Source organism: Cystoisospora suis (genome assembly GCF_002600585.1).
Source record: "Cystoisospora suis strain Wien I chromosome Unknown contig_60, whole genome shotgun sequence".
Lineage (NCBI taxonomy): Eukaryota > Apicomplexa > Conoidasida > Eucoccidiorida > Sarcocystidae > Cystoisospora > Cystoisospora suis.
In genome coordinates this window covers 1-15,243 of record NW_027152862.1, presented here as the reverse complement: position 1 = coordinate 15,243, position 15,243 = coordinate 1, and the positions used below count along the sequence as shown (strand labels likewise).

General features: G+C 45.6%; 2 protein-coding genes across 2 annotated transcripts; both read left to right on the top strand.

Annotated features, from left to right (window-relative positions):
• The first annotated feature begins 40 nt into the window (after nt 1–40).
• CSUI_000132 (uncharacterized protein) lies at nt 41–3,463 on the top strand. Its single transcript, XM_068060366.1, has 3 exons — nt 41–441; nt 1,400–1,458; nt 2,654–3,463. Exons 1-3 carry the CDS (start codon nt 92–94, stop codon nt 2,698–2,700), a joined length of 456 nt encoding a protein of 151 aa, XP_067927659.1. The 5' UTR covers nt 41–91; the 3' UTR covers nt 2,701–3,463.
• Nucleotides 3,464–3,994: 531 nt separating this feature from the next.
• Nucleotides 3,995–13,671, top strand: CSUI_000131 (vacuolar atp synthase subunit). Its single transcript, XM_068060365.1, has 8 exons — nt 3,995–4,967; nt 6,639–6,756; nt 7,663–7,858; nt 8,798–8,901; nt 9,837–9,902; nt 10,883–10,962; nt 11,525–11,589; nt 12,509–13,671. The coding sequence occupies exons 1-8, from the start codon at nt 4,933–4,935 to the stop codon at nt 12,598–12,600; spliced, it is 756 nt and encodes a 251-aa protein (XP_067927658.1). The 5' UTR covers nt 3,995–4,932; the 3' UTR covers nt 12,601–13,671.
• Nucleotides 13,672–15,243: the final 1,572 nt, after the last annotated feature.

Below are 15,243 nucleotides of genomic sequence, written 5' to 3'. Positions count from 1 at the left end.
ATATATATGTATCGAGAGAGAGACATCATTCGAGGGAGAAGGACAACCTTGTTTGCCTGTGTGTAGGTGTACTGGTACGATCTCATTCCTAATGTCTTCATTACTTTCATTTTCCTTTTCCTTCTTTCTTTTCTTCTACACAACACAGGAGACGCTCAGAGGTGTATCTACCCTTTCACCACATCGCTTTGTTGTGCTTCTTCTCCTCTCGACTTTCTCGTTTCTCCTTGTACGTTTTCTCTTCCGCTCGTTTCTGTGGCTCCATTCCTCAGAAAAGAAGCCGGTTGTCGCATTGGATGAAGATTCAGTAAAACTTCGATTGTTTTCTCTCTTTGAGGCTGCTGGAGCGAATGGTCTTCAGTTGAAACAGATCGCCGTACAGACGGGTCAATCTCTTTCTTTGATTCGGACTCTCGTTGACGAAATTGCAGAGCCTCGCAAGTATGTTAAGAGAAATGGATTGAAGATATGACTGATAGTAGTAATAGTCATCATAGCTAGAATGAAGTCATGGAGACAGATTTGATCGACGCTCTTCTTCGACTCCATATACACAGAGACTGAAATATGCTCGGGGTCTGTCTATATATGTGTAGGTAGATAGAGACAAATCTGGATAGATCCTATCGATGTCTTTGGTTTGACACGGTTACGGGGGTGGCGTTGTGTGTCAACAAGACACGGGAAGTACTTTCTTCTGGCTGTTTGCTCTTTTCTTCTTTCATTTCCTCGTTGTCTTGCCGTTCTTTCGCTCTTTTTCCTCGGTGCTGTCTTTCCACGTGGAGACACAAGAATGACCCTACTGACGTATCTCTTAGTCAGTGTAGAAACAAATGCCTTCCCTTCTTTCTTCTTCCTTCTCCGAAGAGTGGAACTCACAAAGAAGATAGTAGATCTGATACTGTGCTTTCTCTCGGTCTCTCGCTCTGTCTGTAGTCATGCTACTCGTATGAAGGAATGCTATTCTCGTTCATTCCAGTGATGGTCTTAGGACTCGTGCCAAGTTAGGTCTCTTAGCTCACTTCTTCTTTTTCTTTCCTTCGTTGTTCTACTCAGGAGATGTCTTTTACGCTTGTTTCAGAAGTTCTTCTCGAGGGGGCGAACCGATATAGACGATATAGCAAAAAGCTAAGAAGCTAGAGAAAGTATGAGGGATGGGATCTGGATTGAGCTTGTGTGAAGGAAAGAATGTCTTCTCATCAAGTGAAGAGCCAAGGTGGAGCACTGTCACACAGAGAGACGCGTTGACCGGGATAGGTATATGTATATGTATACCTATATTCATATATATATATATATACATGTATAGATAGATAGATATATGTATACGTATTTAATATGCTTTGCCAATCAGGAAGACATTTCACTCAACTTTCTTTCAACTGTTTCTTGATGGCAGGAGATTAAGCGATCGGAAGCTTGTTTATTTTCTTAAAGATCAATACAATCCTTACGCAAGTAAGCTCTGTCTTTTCTTTGGTCTCTGCCTGTTTGGTGTGTTTTAACGTAAAGAGAGAGACATGTCTAGTCCTCAGAGCGGTAGTAGCCGAAAAGAATGGATGAAGAAGTGGGAGTACTTCTCTGGTAGTCAAGACTTCAGAGAGACAACCATCAGGATTGGCTGTGTCATTCATTTCTCCTTATCTCGTGGTGTATATCACGGAAGTTGCGTTGTTGTCATAATAGATGGAGACTATCTCTTCATACAGAGACCTCTACCCGGAATAGATTAGAGCGATAGATTAGAGATAGATAACTAGATAGAGAGCTACAGGTATGTGTAGATATGTATCATCATAGGACGTCTGAGAGTTTGTCTCGTTTCTTCTCGGAGAATGAGCTCCGAGGTTCTCCTCTACACCTACTGCACATAGAAGTGAGAATCCGAAGAACAGAGATAGAACCTAAAGGGCCTAGCGAGCGCGTTCACTACCCTTCGATGGATGGAAATGCATGCAAGGTCTCTGTGTTGGTAGGAGAGTTCGCTTAAGATATTGAAGACAAAAACAGAAGCTGCGGGGGGGTGTGGCCTAGTACCAGACTTACGAGGCGATCACAAGTCATACCGCTTGTCTTTCTCGCCGACAAGCACTGAGGGAGTTTGCCTGTACCGTTGAGTATTTTGAAATCCGCACGCGTGTTCTCTGAAACAGAAGAAGGCTCTGACCGGCTGAGATGACAGAGCAGATGCCAGAACTCGGATTTTTAAGCAGTAGCAGTAGTAGTAGTAGTCATCATCGTCCTGGGAGGAGGCGGAGGGAGACTGCGTTGACGACTTCTTTTCTGTAGAGAGTGCCATGAAATAAAAAGCGTGCTGTTGTGTTTTCAGGCTTATCATTGTTTCTATCTGTCTGTTTTAAAGTTGTTTCATTACAGAGGATGAATGAGTAGTGAGGATCATGATGAGAGAGGTGATCTTGAGACGGACGGGGGTTGGAGTGTCTAGGCAGTTAGTGCTTGCTTGTGTCGAAGAAAGCCAAAGAGGGAAGGGCTCTTCTTGTGGGCTCTTCGTCTACATCTACAAGGCGAAACATGAGGAGAGTTTCTTTCCTTTAAGGGTATTTGTTAAATGAAAGATATGCATGAAGTTTTCCGCTGTCTTCTTTTGCATGTATCTCTCTCTCTATCTATAATCGCTGTCTACTGTGTACAGCTCTGGCAGGTGAAGAACCCATCGCGAAGAAAACTAAATTGAGCTGACTGACATCATTAGAGCCCCCGCAGAAAACCGGGGCCTTTTTCTGTCCTTCCCTCGGAAATCTCTTAGAAATGCCCGAAAAGTTGTTTCGAAGAGGATTCCTTGGATCAAGCGGTCGGAGCAAAACACCACAGCGAACGATAGAAGGCACCAGAGCTTGTGTGAATTTCAGGAGGAGGTCATACTATTTGTCGAGTGAAGTCGTTCAGCTCCGATTGCGTCTGTATATGTGAATGAGAAAGAAAGATTCATAATAAGGCAGCCGCGAGCATCTTCTCGGCTGCCGTGCATGCGTCCCTGCATCCGTTCCTGGCGTCAGGAAGGTTTTCTGAAGTCGCTTAGTGTACCTCATTTGTCCGCAGAGAGTGAACAAGGCTCTTCGGTGCACAGAGAGAAGTTCCGGGTAACGTCGCCGTGGAGTTATGACTTCGTTAGTGTTTTTCTAGTGCAAGGTTTTCTTATTATCGTTATCTTGTCTCGCTCTTCTCAAGCTTTTCTAATTCTCGGTGAATGCATGTCCGCCATATGCCAGCGGAGCTGCTTCATTCTTGGTAAAAAGCGCCGAAGATGACGATGGTGATCATAAGGGTGATAAGGTGATTCAGGTGCTGAATAGAGAAGCAGGGGTGAGACTGAGGATGAAAAGACTGTTGAGTGTAGAGAGAAGCTGATGAACAGTTTGAAAAGGCTGTTTGCCTGTCTCGGTCAGAGACTTGCCGCCAGTCTGGTTATCGTTGAGCTGTTTCTTCTTACTTCTTCGTTATCTCTATCTAGAATTGAGAAAGTTCATGACGATTCCTACCTGCCTTCTCTACGTCCCCTTGACTCTGTTGGGACCAACGTGGAATAAGCAAGAGAGAGAAAAAGAGATTGGATAGGTTCCGGCCAGAAGGAACCTCAGATCGGACACTAGCGCCGCTTATGTTGAAGCTGTCCTTCGTTCACCGGTTGGAAAAGGGATACGTGAACACTCTTAAACTGCATACACATCTAGACATCGGAAGAATGATCCCCCGACTGTTTCCTTCAGTTGAGACTTGATGCAGGTGCGCCGGAATTTTCTGCTATGGTTTCTTGGAAGGCCAGCCGATTAGGGAAAACCTCAGAAGAATATCCAGTACTCTTAGCAGAGATGCTTGATTTCTCGCAACACTATCGCCAGAAATACCTGCTGATCGTTTTCCTAGGAGGTACGATGGGTGTAGTTGTAAGTGGGGCAGCTTCGAATATCCCACATTACACGATACACTTTGGACTGCAGCTCAGGGTTTCGCTCTGTGTGTCATATTACTTCAAGGATCTTTGCGCTTGAGCTCGCGACTGCATCTCCACACCGCGAATCTTTGATCAAAGGATGTGTCGACCTCCGACCGAGTGACGTATCCCACTTATGGTAGGCGAAGCTCCTTAGCACCTGCAAGATTCTACAAACGCTAGAGGAGAGAAACTGCGGGTTCAGTCACACAGACAGGCGGCTCAAACCCGGCTGTCTCCCCGGGATAGCGACGCGTTTTTGTATCCACAGATTGTGAAACGAAAAAGGGCTGGTGCCTCGTTCCACGCTTCTTGGGTCCTGTCTGTAAAAGAGTCCTTCAGACGGCTCAGGGTTTCTTTTCTCTCCAGGGCCATTCTCCTTCTGTGCCTTCACCTGCTCTCTAGTTGTAGTGAGTGCGGCTTCCATGGAGGTTTCCCATGAGGCTTATATTCGGACACAAACGCAGCAATTACTAGCTCCCATAGCATCTGCTCATCCAGCTTCTTTTTCTGTGTGTAGTAGATCAGAAAGGAAGGAAGAAGATCCGAAGAGAAGAGCGATTTCTTGCTTGCATGCACAAGACCCTCGATAGCCCAGAGATCCTCTTACCAGTATCTAGAGAATCGAAGTTCGAAAATCTCAAGAGAAAGACCGACCGTCCTTTTAAAGTTTCTTTGCGCCGTGCGTCCCTTCTTCACGCTTTTTCCTTTGGACATGACCGTGAGGAGTTTTTCCTCGGCTCGCGGCGTGTTCGTATTTGTTCCTTTCTGAAGTTTCCTTTCTCTCCGTGCGGAACTTCCATCCGTGGTCTTTCCATCACGAAATCCGAGAGTAACGCCTCTCGCTCTCTGCATCCCGTTGAGCTTCCGGCGCTGTTTTTTACTGCTCTAGCTTTGTCACATCCGTAGGCTTTTCCCGGACTCACCCCCTCTTCAGCGTCTCCTCTCCGTTTCTTCTTCATCTTCTCAAGCACTTCAAGATGCCGCAAGACATCCGCCCAGCGCCGAATCGCATGTGAGTTGTTTCTCAAAGAAAGAAGGAAAGAAGTTGAAAAAGGGACCGTCTTTGGCATGCAGTCCTTGAGAAAAGACTCCCAGCCACAAGCAATACAACCATGAGTTCCCGTCTTTTTTTTCTTCCTTCCTCCCTCTATTTCTTCGCGGCATTCCACCTCAAACACTTTGTTAGTCTGTTGGTACATGTGCTCGGTGTCATGATCAAGGAAAGGTTAAGCCTGGAAAAGTACAAGACGACGGTCTCACACTCTGATGGCTTCACGTTTGTTTTTCTTTTGCGTTTTAGCTAGAGACCCTTTTCTACAGTAGAAGTCTTCTGGGTTAAGCGACATTTCTTCTCTTCCACTGAGGGGAAAGTCAGCTCAAATCTCTCTTCAAGTACTTCAAGTGTAGACTACCAGCTGTATGATCGACGCATGCAGGCAGTCAGGGGTTCTTTCTCGTAAAAATTCTTCTCCGTACCAGTCTTCATGGCCCACGCAGGCGACTGAACATACAGAGGGTGTCAATGTCTTACCATTCTTTGTGCAGAGTGTGAAGTCCTTTCTGAGGTTCTCTGACACAGAGGGCTGTATTCTGAGCTTTAGTAGTGCATATACGTATATATATATATAGTTACATACATACATATACTCTAACTCCTCTGAACTCAAGGAGGAGATGAGCGGTCCATGTCTCTTTCATCTCGCTGTCTTCTGCATGCGTCTTGTTCGTTATTTCGAGTATATACGGCATATCATCTAGGTTCTCAACAAGACGAGTCTCACTGATCCTTCCATATCTTGCACTTTGCTTAGGAACCATAAACCTCGGAGGCTCAGCAAGGGAAGCACGTATGCTTCTTCTGTATGTATACGTCTTTATATATCTTCTATCTACATACATACGCGGGCATACATTCGTATAAGCATGTATGTCTACTCCTGCATGCAAACCCCATGGTGTTACGTATCCTCTCCAAATTTTTTCCGACGTTTTTTCCCTCTGAACTTCTCTACTTGCTTCCTGGTTTGTGTTGACAAGCCTCTCGCGGCTCCTACCTCCTTCTCTATACCCTGATGCCAAGAGTGCGACTGTATGTACACTAAGAAGACAAGCCAGAGTTCCGTATTTTTTTCTTCGCTTGAGCTATGATCCTCCCTCTAAATACAAAGGAGAGGATTGTCTGTCCTTGTGTATCTATTCGTATCTTTCTTCTCTTGCTTCTTTCTCTTTATCCGTTGCTGATACTTATATTATCATTGTTGCTCTCCCTGTGCATCGGCACCCCGTGAGTGATACAACAGGTGAGGGTAGGTGTATCTTGTTGATCCCTCTCGTAAACATGTGTACATAGAGAGTCTTGTATACATGCGTGTATACATATCCATCTATCTATATATATATATATATACCTATCTCTATCACTGTCTATGAGCTTCTTTCAGCTTTGCGTTCTTTCTCAACCTTCCGGCGAATCAAGCGACACAGCCTTTTGTGTGCATATCCTTGGGATCCTGCCTGCCTGATACAACATAGATACACGTCTATACATATATATATAGGTATATGTATAGTGAGTGAGATAAAGCACCTACGGAGGTATCTCCCCACTTCTCTTCACGTCTGTTCGTCTGCTCGATCCGTCTCTTTCTTTGTTCCTTCTTTCTTTCTTTCTTTGTTTTTCCAGGAATTTGGCGATCATGAAGCAGAAGCGCAAAGGTGCCTATCAAGGTTACCAACTCTTGAAGAAGAAGAGCGACGCTCTGACGGCTCGATTTCGTGGAATGCTGAAACAAATCGTTCAGGTAGGGGGGCGAGAGAAGGTCTATGAGAAGTAGAAGTCGGGGTATTTTCTTCTTCGTTCTTCTCTCTTGTCCAGCGGGGTCTATTTGTGGAGGTTCTAACGGCATGTTTCTTTTTTCATTTGCAATATTGAAAGTACGTCTTTCTCGGTGTAGCTAGAGGGGGCTGTAGATATGTAGATGTAGATGTCTACGCCTAGTAGATGTTGATGTGTCTATGTGTCTCTATGTATAGGTACCTCACTGCTTCGCTCTAGTTAAGTAATCCGTCTGCTTATGAGAAACCACTACATGCTGCTCAGTATCCTCGACAAGTCTATCTTGTCATTCATACTGGCGTACATACCACACCCTCAAGTAATATAGATAACACCCCGTGTATGTAGCAGTCCTACACATATAGCCGTATATATCTATATATACATATGGCAGTATATATGTGGACATAGATATGTCTTCGACACATGAATCTGTCGAGCATACGGTGTGTAGAGTTTGCTTGTCTAGCCCCATTATCTTTATCACTCCCACGGCACTTATCGTCAATGCGTTCTCTATGAATTTCTCATTGCTAGAATCGGTAAAGGGCACTCACTCATCTCTCTCTTTTCACACCTGTCTTTGCTATTCTCCACTCTATGTGGAAGACAAGGACGCGAGAGCCCTCCCCAGGCGTGCACAGCATGCACAGACATGTTTACCTTCTTATTTCATCTTCTTGCTTGCTTCTTCATTCTACTCTTCGCACCTTCTCTCCTCTTTAGTTTCCTTCTCAGAGAAACATATCATGTCTCCATATCGTCTCCCCCTTCTTCTTTTCCCGTGTTGTGTCTCCTCCGTTTCTTTTTCTTGTCCTCTCTCTTGTTCCTCTTCTTCTTGTTCTTTTCTTTTACTTCGTTTGAAACCTAGCTAAAACAAGCCGTAGGGACAGATATGAGCAATGCGGCGTTCTCTCTTGCTAAAGCGACATGGGCAGCAGGAGACTTCAAATCTCAGCTAGTTGAAAGAGTACGACGCCCCGCGACTTTCCTAAATGTCGCAGCGGATAATGTTGCAGGAGTGACTCTCCCTATCTTTCATATCTCGACCGATCCTTCTGTTGATGGTAAGCTCAACAGCAACACACACAGACTTGGACTTCCTCGAACAGAGTCAAGCAAGTGCCCCAAGTCGCCTTTACTCTTCACTCACGCTCTCTCCTCATGGAGCTTCGCCAGAGGTGTCCACCCCTAAGTCACTCCTGTCTCTCTCGTTGCTTTCCTCGGTCATTCTAGGTTCCCGCTCAGGATACTTGAATCGTTGTTTTCATAGTGTATCTACAGCTGATACTCCGTCGTTGGAGTATACCAATACATCTCTGTAGCTGATCGATATCATCCATGCGTGGCTATCTATTGTCGTGTCTATTCCCGTTGATGGAGGCATGTATATAGCAGGCAGCATCCCTTTCTTTATGTTTGAAGTGTTTCTTTCTCTCGACATACATATCTATGTAGGTACCTAGGTATGTCTGTATGGTGGCTGAGGTTTCTAGAGCCGTCTCTCTACGTGTAGAAGTTGTTCTGGTTCGTGTTTCTTCCTTATTGAGTCCCTGGGAAATTCTCTTTCTTTCCACCACCACTTGAGCTAGTCAGTCGGTCAGGTGTAGTTTGCTCCATACATAGAAAGGAATGGAATTGCTCTCGTGAATGTCGACAAGTGACTACTATGGTACTGTGTTTACGGAGAGTATGAAGAAAGAGTGTATCATGTACACGTCAGAATGGGCACTGTCTCTATGGCAGATAGATAGATAGGTTGATACATAGATAGATAGTCACGAGGAACCGGTCTTCTTCCCATGGGATGTATTTCCTGGCTAGACATCGGTGTGACGCTTCTTTGTCTTACGTAAGAGACCGTGAGATGGCTAGTCTGGTAAGACTATATCTGTCTATCTACCTCTCTCTCTTCAATCAATCTATCTATCTGTCTGTCCTTTGTCAGTCTATCTTTGATGTATCTCTGTATCCTTTATCTGCGTGTGTGTGTGTTGGTGCGTTAGTGTTGAAGAACATCGGAGTAGCTGCGGGTGGTCAGGTAATTCTTGCCGCTCGTGAGCAGTTTCTTCGTGTCTTCAGTGAATTAGTTAAGCTTGCGTCTCTACAGGTAAGGTGATCTTTCGGGCGATTCGTCGTGGTCCCTTCATGGTGTTGCTCGCAAGTTAAATGAGATAAGATAAGAGACACCCTGGATCCGTATACAGATTTGAATAAGAAGGCCTTGATATCTACTCATTTATAGGTACTTACGTGTTGCGTAGAACATGAATAGACCGTCTTCATGAAATCCGAGTAGCTAGCTTTTTGAGAAGAATTTGCCTTCTTCTTATCTAGATCCATCTGTGTCGGCTCTTCGTGGTTGCCCTCTGCGACTACTCTGCATGCAAGTTCTCCCGTCTACAGTCATCTTGTGTACAATGGATGTATATATATATATATGTACAGGACCTTCCTTTCTGGAGCATCATCTCTCAGGTGTTGGTGGTACCTCCTCGATGGTATGTGATGTATAGGCGTGTGTGCATACGTGTTGTGGAGGAAGGAGGATTTCTGTCCCGGTTGAAGAGGAAGAGGAAGGAGACAAGATGTTCAGATATGACTGCAAGGAGGGGTAGTTACTCAAGAGATCTCTCGTATATTCATATATAGTCATCTGTATGTCTCTCGTGGTGAAAAGAGAAGTGAGGAAGATGAAGGAGAAGAAGAACAAAGAGAGAGTGAATGGCTTCATAGACAACTACTTAACACTCCGAAGAGATCTTGATTAGCTCGCACTCCAAAATTCGACGTGCCTGTAGATACCGTCGACATGTGCACGTACATTCATTCATAGAGAGAGGTGTAGAGACAGGTACATCCTCAGAGGAGGTGATGTATGCGGAGGACGGGATAGCAAGAGATAGCCGAGGAAAGAGCGTCACTTGGCAAAGCTTCTCTCTCGATGGGAGGTCAATCCTCTCAGTTGCCCTATCGAGGCTTGTAGGGGACTTGACTATCGTTCTTCTTCTTGTTTTTCTTTTCTCTCTTTCTTCCTTTCTTCAGACTGCGTTCTTTACCCTAGACGAGGAGATTAAGATGACAAATCGTCGTGTCAATGCTCTAAACAATGTACGCTCGCTCCTCTCTCTCTTGCTCCTCTACGGTCTCTCAAGCAGACTCCTTCTCAGATGAATATGCATCTATACACATATACATACATATCTATCTATGCATACCTACCCGACAGCGATTTGTGAATGTATCGATCTATCCATCTACTTACCTACCTACCTTTCTATCCATGTATTTGCAACGCTGCTGAGACTGTGTTTCTCTCATATTTTGTGCATGCAAAACCGAGCACATCATCGAGTCCTTCACGTAGTAGATGGTCTATCTGCAGGGAGCGGGGTAGGCGGATTGAGAGGAGATAGCGCCGCCTCCGGGAAACTTTTCTTATCTTTGTGTGTCAGCTGAGGAAAGAAGTCGTTATGTCACTCGTCTTTCTCCTACACGTTCTTTCACAAGGAGAAAGTCCTCAGCGACTGCTTCAGCCGTGGTACTCAGAAAGACACAGAGTGACTGCATGCATGCAGGAGGGGCAACACAATTCGAAACTGTCCTGTGTCATCTCCTCTACAATACACATACATCGGCTGTATACAACTATATATGTCTATATGCATATGTATGCTTACATCATGTATGTGTACATACATATATATATATATATACGTATACGCATATATGTGTCTATACCTATGTGGTGTCGTCCTGGGTATGTATGTGTCTTGAGATAGTACCACCGTTGTTTTTGTATGTTGGTAGAAGAAGAGAGAAAAGTCTCAAGATCGAGGGGGGTATCTGCATGCTGCCTTGTATATAGAGAAGAGAAGAGTCAAGTTTTACTCAAACGAAATGCGGTAGCGATTCTTCTCTGAATCGCTGTCTTCTACTAAGATGCGGGCATGCTATCTCAACGCTCTGGTGTACATACAGTGAACGAGATATCCATTGAATATAAGGGATGATTAGACAGCCGGGGCTCCTTCGGATGTCTTTGGAAAATTTGCTTATGTTTGTCATTCTTTTTTCGCTTGTCGCACTAGGTCGTCTTGCCTCGTATTGATGGAGGCATCAACTACATTGTGAGAGAGCTAGATGAAATGGAGCGTGAAGAATTCTTTAGGTGAGGACATCTCCTTCAATCTTCTCCTTCTTCTCTTTCTCTTTCTTCTGTCAAAGTTCCTCTCTCTTAACCCCCCTGTCTGGCTTATTCTTCTATTCTACGTATATCTTTCATCAGCACAGACAGTGACAGTCCTCTCCCTCTTTTCTCTTTCTTTCCGTTTCTTTCATGCGAATCGAATTCCAAATGTCGACCTAATTATCTCTTCTTTGAAGTGTTGTATCATTCTTCGTGTATCCAGAGGAGAAACTAGCAGGGAAGATGAGAGAGAGAGAGAGGGGGGGAAGAGGTGATACTAGATAAGGAAGGAAGATAGCTAACGTGATGTAGAGACAACAGCTAGAGAGGTTATATGTTGTATGGCGTCGACTTTCATTCTTTGTCTGTGAGAAGGATGAGAACGACAGGAAGAAGAAAACGCATGCATTTCTGTTTGTGTTGTGGTGAGGGGTGCCTCAGCTTCTTCTCGGGGTATTCCGTTCTATATAGGATGATGACTAGAGAAGGGGATGAACAAGGGTGTGATCTGATTCGGCAGTGTAGAGTTGTTCGTTTGACTCAGGTTAAAGAAGATCCAAGAAAAGAAACGGAAGAGAAAGGAAGAGGAAGATCGATTGCTTCATAAAGGTACGCAATAAGAAAGAGAGATAGCAACCGAAGTCGGGGGGTAAACACAGCGAGAAGAAAACGAAGCGATTTTGCCGGTCTTCTAATCTACCCAATGTATGTATGTATATCTGCATGTATGTACATGCATACATAGAGAGACAATCTCAGCACAGACCTGTTTACATATATATATATAGATAGAAAGATAAGTGTATGCTACTTACCTATCTCCGATATTTATATAGACGTGTAGATAGGTTTGCACTGAGTTTGACTCGCGTATTATAGGGGAGCGGAGGGGCGGGGAATGCATGCGCCGGGTGTATGTACACTCGTCGAAACTTAGGCGCTTCGCCGTCTCGTCTCTAGTTGGCGGCGAGGAGGGGACGGTGTTTTCTTTCAGGAAGGACTGAAACATGTTCGCTCCTATTTGTTAAATCTCTTCGTGGCATGAAGCCAGGCCGAGTATGTATATATATATATACATACTCACACAAATTTTGACTGTCCGTGCATTTGAAAAAAGTCACGAGGATTCTCCTTCTGCTTTTTCCATGGTCATCTCAACCTCTCCCCCACTACACGTAGCTTCCGTAGGCTCACTTACACACACAACACCCCACAGATGTCGGGTCTATCAATTTTCCTATGTCTCATCTACAGATGGTGACGTCTTCAGAGAGAGAGGTAGATGTGCTTCAAACAGAGGTAGTAAAAGTAGCATTCTACCTCCAACGAATCATATTGAGACAGGAGAGATGTGGAGAGTCCGCGCGTGGCTGGTCTAAAACTGTAGGTAGAATAGCGTAAGGAAATGAAGCTCCTTCCTTTTGAGAATTCTTTTTAAAGATCTTCGGTATATGCCGGTCTGATCTGAGATGAGGTTAGAAAGAATATTATCCGTCCTGTTGCATGCGAGGGTTTTTTTTATCTGCAGATGCGGCAGGAGGTGGAGGAGGAGCCCTTACCAATGGTCACGCACAACCACAGTCAATGCTGAACGACGAGGATGATGATCTTGTTTTCTAACTTTTTTGTCTCTACTCTTTTTTCCCTTCCTTACCAAAAGGGGACATTCTTGCGGAGGAGAAGAAGACATGGGTTTCTGCTTCTGTGCATGCGTCCAATTCATTCATTTCCCCTCTATTGCTAGCTGACGCACGAAGAAGCCCGCTTTTGTCTTTCAGTGTCTAGGTCGGATAATAGTCAAAGGAGGAAACTCTGCCGCTTTTTTGTTATGAGACCTCGCTTCTTTTCAGTTTCTTGTTTTCTTGGTCGTTTTTTCTTCATGAAGAGACGGGGGGTTAGTCATCCTTCATATGTGGACAGTCTCGTTCTTTATCCGTGGAGAAGCATCTGTGTAGCAAGAAGAAACTTCGTCGAGTCAACCGCCTAGCTTTGACCGGGTTCCCGCCAGTGAGTGGTGCCTGGGGCTGCATGCACTCACTAAAGGCTTCTGTTGTTGTCTGACGGTCTTTGCCAGCGCGCTCTGTTCTCTTAGGTGTGAGGAGGATAAGACCTTTGTGCAGATTTTTGATCTTCTCGTCTTTCTTTTTCCTCGTTGAGTTCTCTCAGAGAATGATGATGATCTTCAGAAAAGAGAGAAAGCTTGTTCGAAGTCAGATTAGAACCGGCAGGCCTTGAGGTTTTGTAAGGCATCAAGCCTTTCACAGCCGGTGTTCGAAGAGCTACGCTGCCTGTATCTGATAGAAACTCTCTGAAGATATTCAGGAAGGGCTGAGTCTCTTCTATCAACCACTCGGTATTTTGTTGGTGCCTCTTAGTCTGTTGCAGTATCAAGGAAAGAAAGTTCATGAAAGGTTGCTCTGCTTCTGTCTCAGGGTCGTGTTTACAAGAAAGGAAACTCACTCTTTCTGTTTGGGAGATAACCGTGCTCGACTTCTCTGGGAGTTCGGGAGGGTGTATAGGCGCCACGTCTCTCGGGCTGTTTTCGTGAGCGGGATCTGCAAGTGACCCGTTGCCTACGTGGTCGTTAATCTTCCTCGGGCGTCCGCCTTTCTGTTCGTGTCTCTGTCTTTCCTTCTTTCTCTCCATACAGATATCGGGTGTAGACGCATTGACTTGATTACTAAAGCGCACGCGTGATTGAGGAGGGACGTGACTTTTTCAAATTGTCTTTTTTTATTTGATGACAAAAACGATGTTAAGAGAGGCTGTGTATTGAGCCAAGAAATTCAAAAACGGCTTCTTGTTTCTTGCTGCGGTAAAAAAGAGAATCTCCGTTAGCCGATCCATCCTCTAGTGGAGAGGCCGGAGCGGCGATTTGCCGGTTCAGTCGTAGTTTGTATGAAACAATACGATACAGAGTGACGGCAGCAGGAAGAAAAGAGAAGGGGAACGACTACGAATCAAGAAAAACAGAGGAACTGTCGTTTTCATTTTGACCGCCCTCGCGTGCAGACCTTGAGAGACGACTGCATATGGATAGATTTACTTTCTCGTTCCCCCGCTTCGCTCCCTGTGGTATACAAAGGCTAGACAGATGGAGAAAGGGATCTCGGGGTGCCGGTGAAGCAAGCATTTCTCGGCACTCTGGGAGGCAACACAGTCGTCGTGAGATGGTGCTGGAATGGCTTGCTTTTCCCGAGTTTCGGAGATCAGTCATTCTGGATGCCGTGGGTGTTCATTGTGAAGGCAGCAGCGACAGGAAGTTTCATTAATCAGAAAAAAAAGAAAACCAAGGTGGACGCCTGTGCTTGGGAGCAGGATCGGTGCGTGCGATTAGGGGGGCTAGCGCCCTGGGTCTCGGTGAACCGTTTTGTTTTCAAGAACTCAACTTTCTTTTTCTGCGGACACTGAAGTCTCAGCGGGCATTCCAGTTCAGGCTGATGGATGACCGGATAACTACTCTGCCCCTAAGTGGAACGAACTGATCATCGTAGACACTTTTAACGCAACACGTTCCCAGGAAAGGTCCCGCCGTGCCTCGCATCTACAGACACCTACGAGATCGGATGAAGAGTGGGTAGCTCAAGCTGCCGTACGCCGGGGGGAAAGTGCCACGTAGAGTCTTGCACCGCTTCGTCAGTAAGCAGGAACAACGCTCTTGTGCCCTTAGGCTTGGCATCTGCATCAGGGAAATGCTGAAGGCGGGACCCGAGTTGCGATGGCAAGCAGTACGCGAGGCCTTTCACGAGGGACCAGGGTATTCTCCTTGCGCGCTGACACGTGTTTCCTGTGCATACGCGCTGCAGACTGTTACACCCAGTAGCGAAGCAGGCTGTCAGTCCCGTGCACCGGACCCTGACACAGCTGCCGATCTGAATCGCGAGTATCCAGGTTGTTTGTTCTCGTAGGGAGAACCTTGGCTTGCATGGACGCAACGCACCGTCGCGCCTCCTTCCATCAGTTCGCGTGTCAGTTCACCGTCCTTAAGTTCTTCCACGTCACCAAGGTCGGGGCGTTCCTCACAAAATCTCAAAGCTCATCGTATGCACTTCTGTCTGAATATCTATGGTGTTGCTTCCCTATCTATTTAGAGAAGACTACTTTGCTGCGAGCACTTTGCTCCCGTTAGTGTACGGGTGAACGGGACGACGTCACGCAGCGAAACCGTAACTCTCCCGGGTGAGCCACGTTCGCCTCACACTCTTCCACCGTACAAAGTAGCTCTCAAGCATCGGGCTGGGCTTGAGAGCTACTTTGTACGGT

What these genes read in the sequence shown, in the direction of transcription:
- CSUI_000131 (XM_068060365.1), top strand. Translation starts at nt 4,933, where the DNA reads ATGCCGCAAGACATCCGCCCAGCGCCGAATCGCAT. An exon ending in TTAAGCTTGCGTCTCTACAG is followed by an intron (nt 8,902 to 9,836) that starts GTAAGGTGATCT and finishes TCCTTTCTTCAG; the next exon opens with ACTGCGTTCTTTACCCTAGA. An exon ending in AGATCGATTGCTTCATAAAG is followed by an intron (nt 11,590 to 12,508) that starts GTACGCAATAAG and finishes TTTTATCTGCAG; the next exon opens with ATGCGGCAGGAGGTGGAGGA.
- CSUI_000132 (XM_068060366.1), top strand. Translation starts at nt 92, where the DNA reads ATGTCTTCATTACTTTCATTTTCCTTTTCCTTCTTTCTTTTCTTCTAC. An exon ending in GAAATTGCAGAGCCTCGCAA is followed by an intron (nt 442 to 1,399) that starts GTATGTTAAGAG and finishes TCTTGATGGCAG; the next exon opens with GAGATTAAGCGATCGGAAGC. An exon ending in TCAATACAATCCTTACGCAA is followed by an intron (nt 1,459 to 2,653) that starts GTAAGCTCTGTC and finishes TACTGTGTACAG; the next exon opens with CTCTGGCAGGTGAAGAACCC.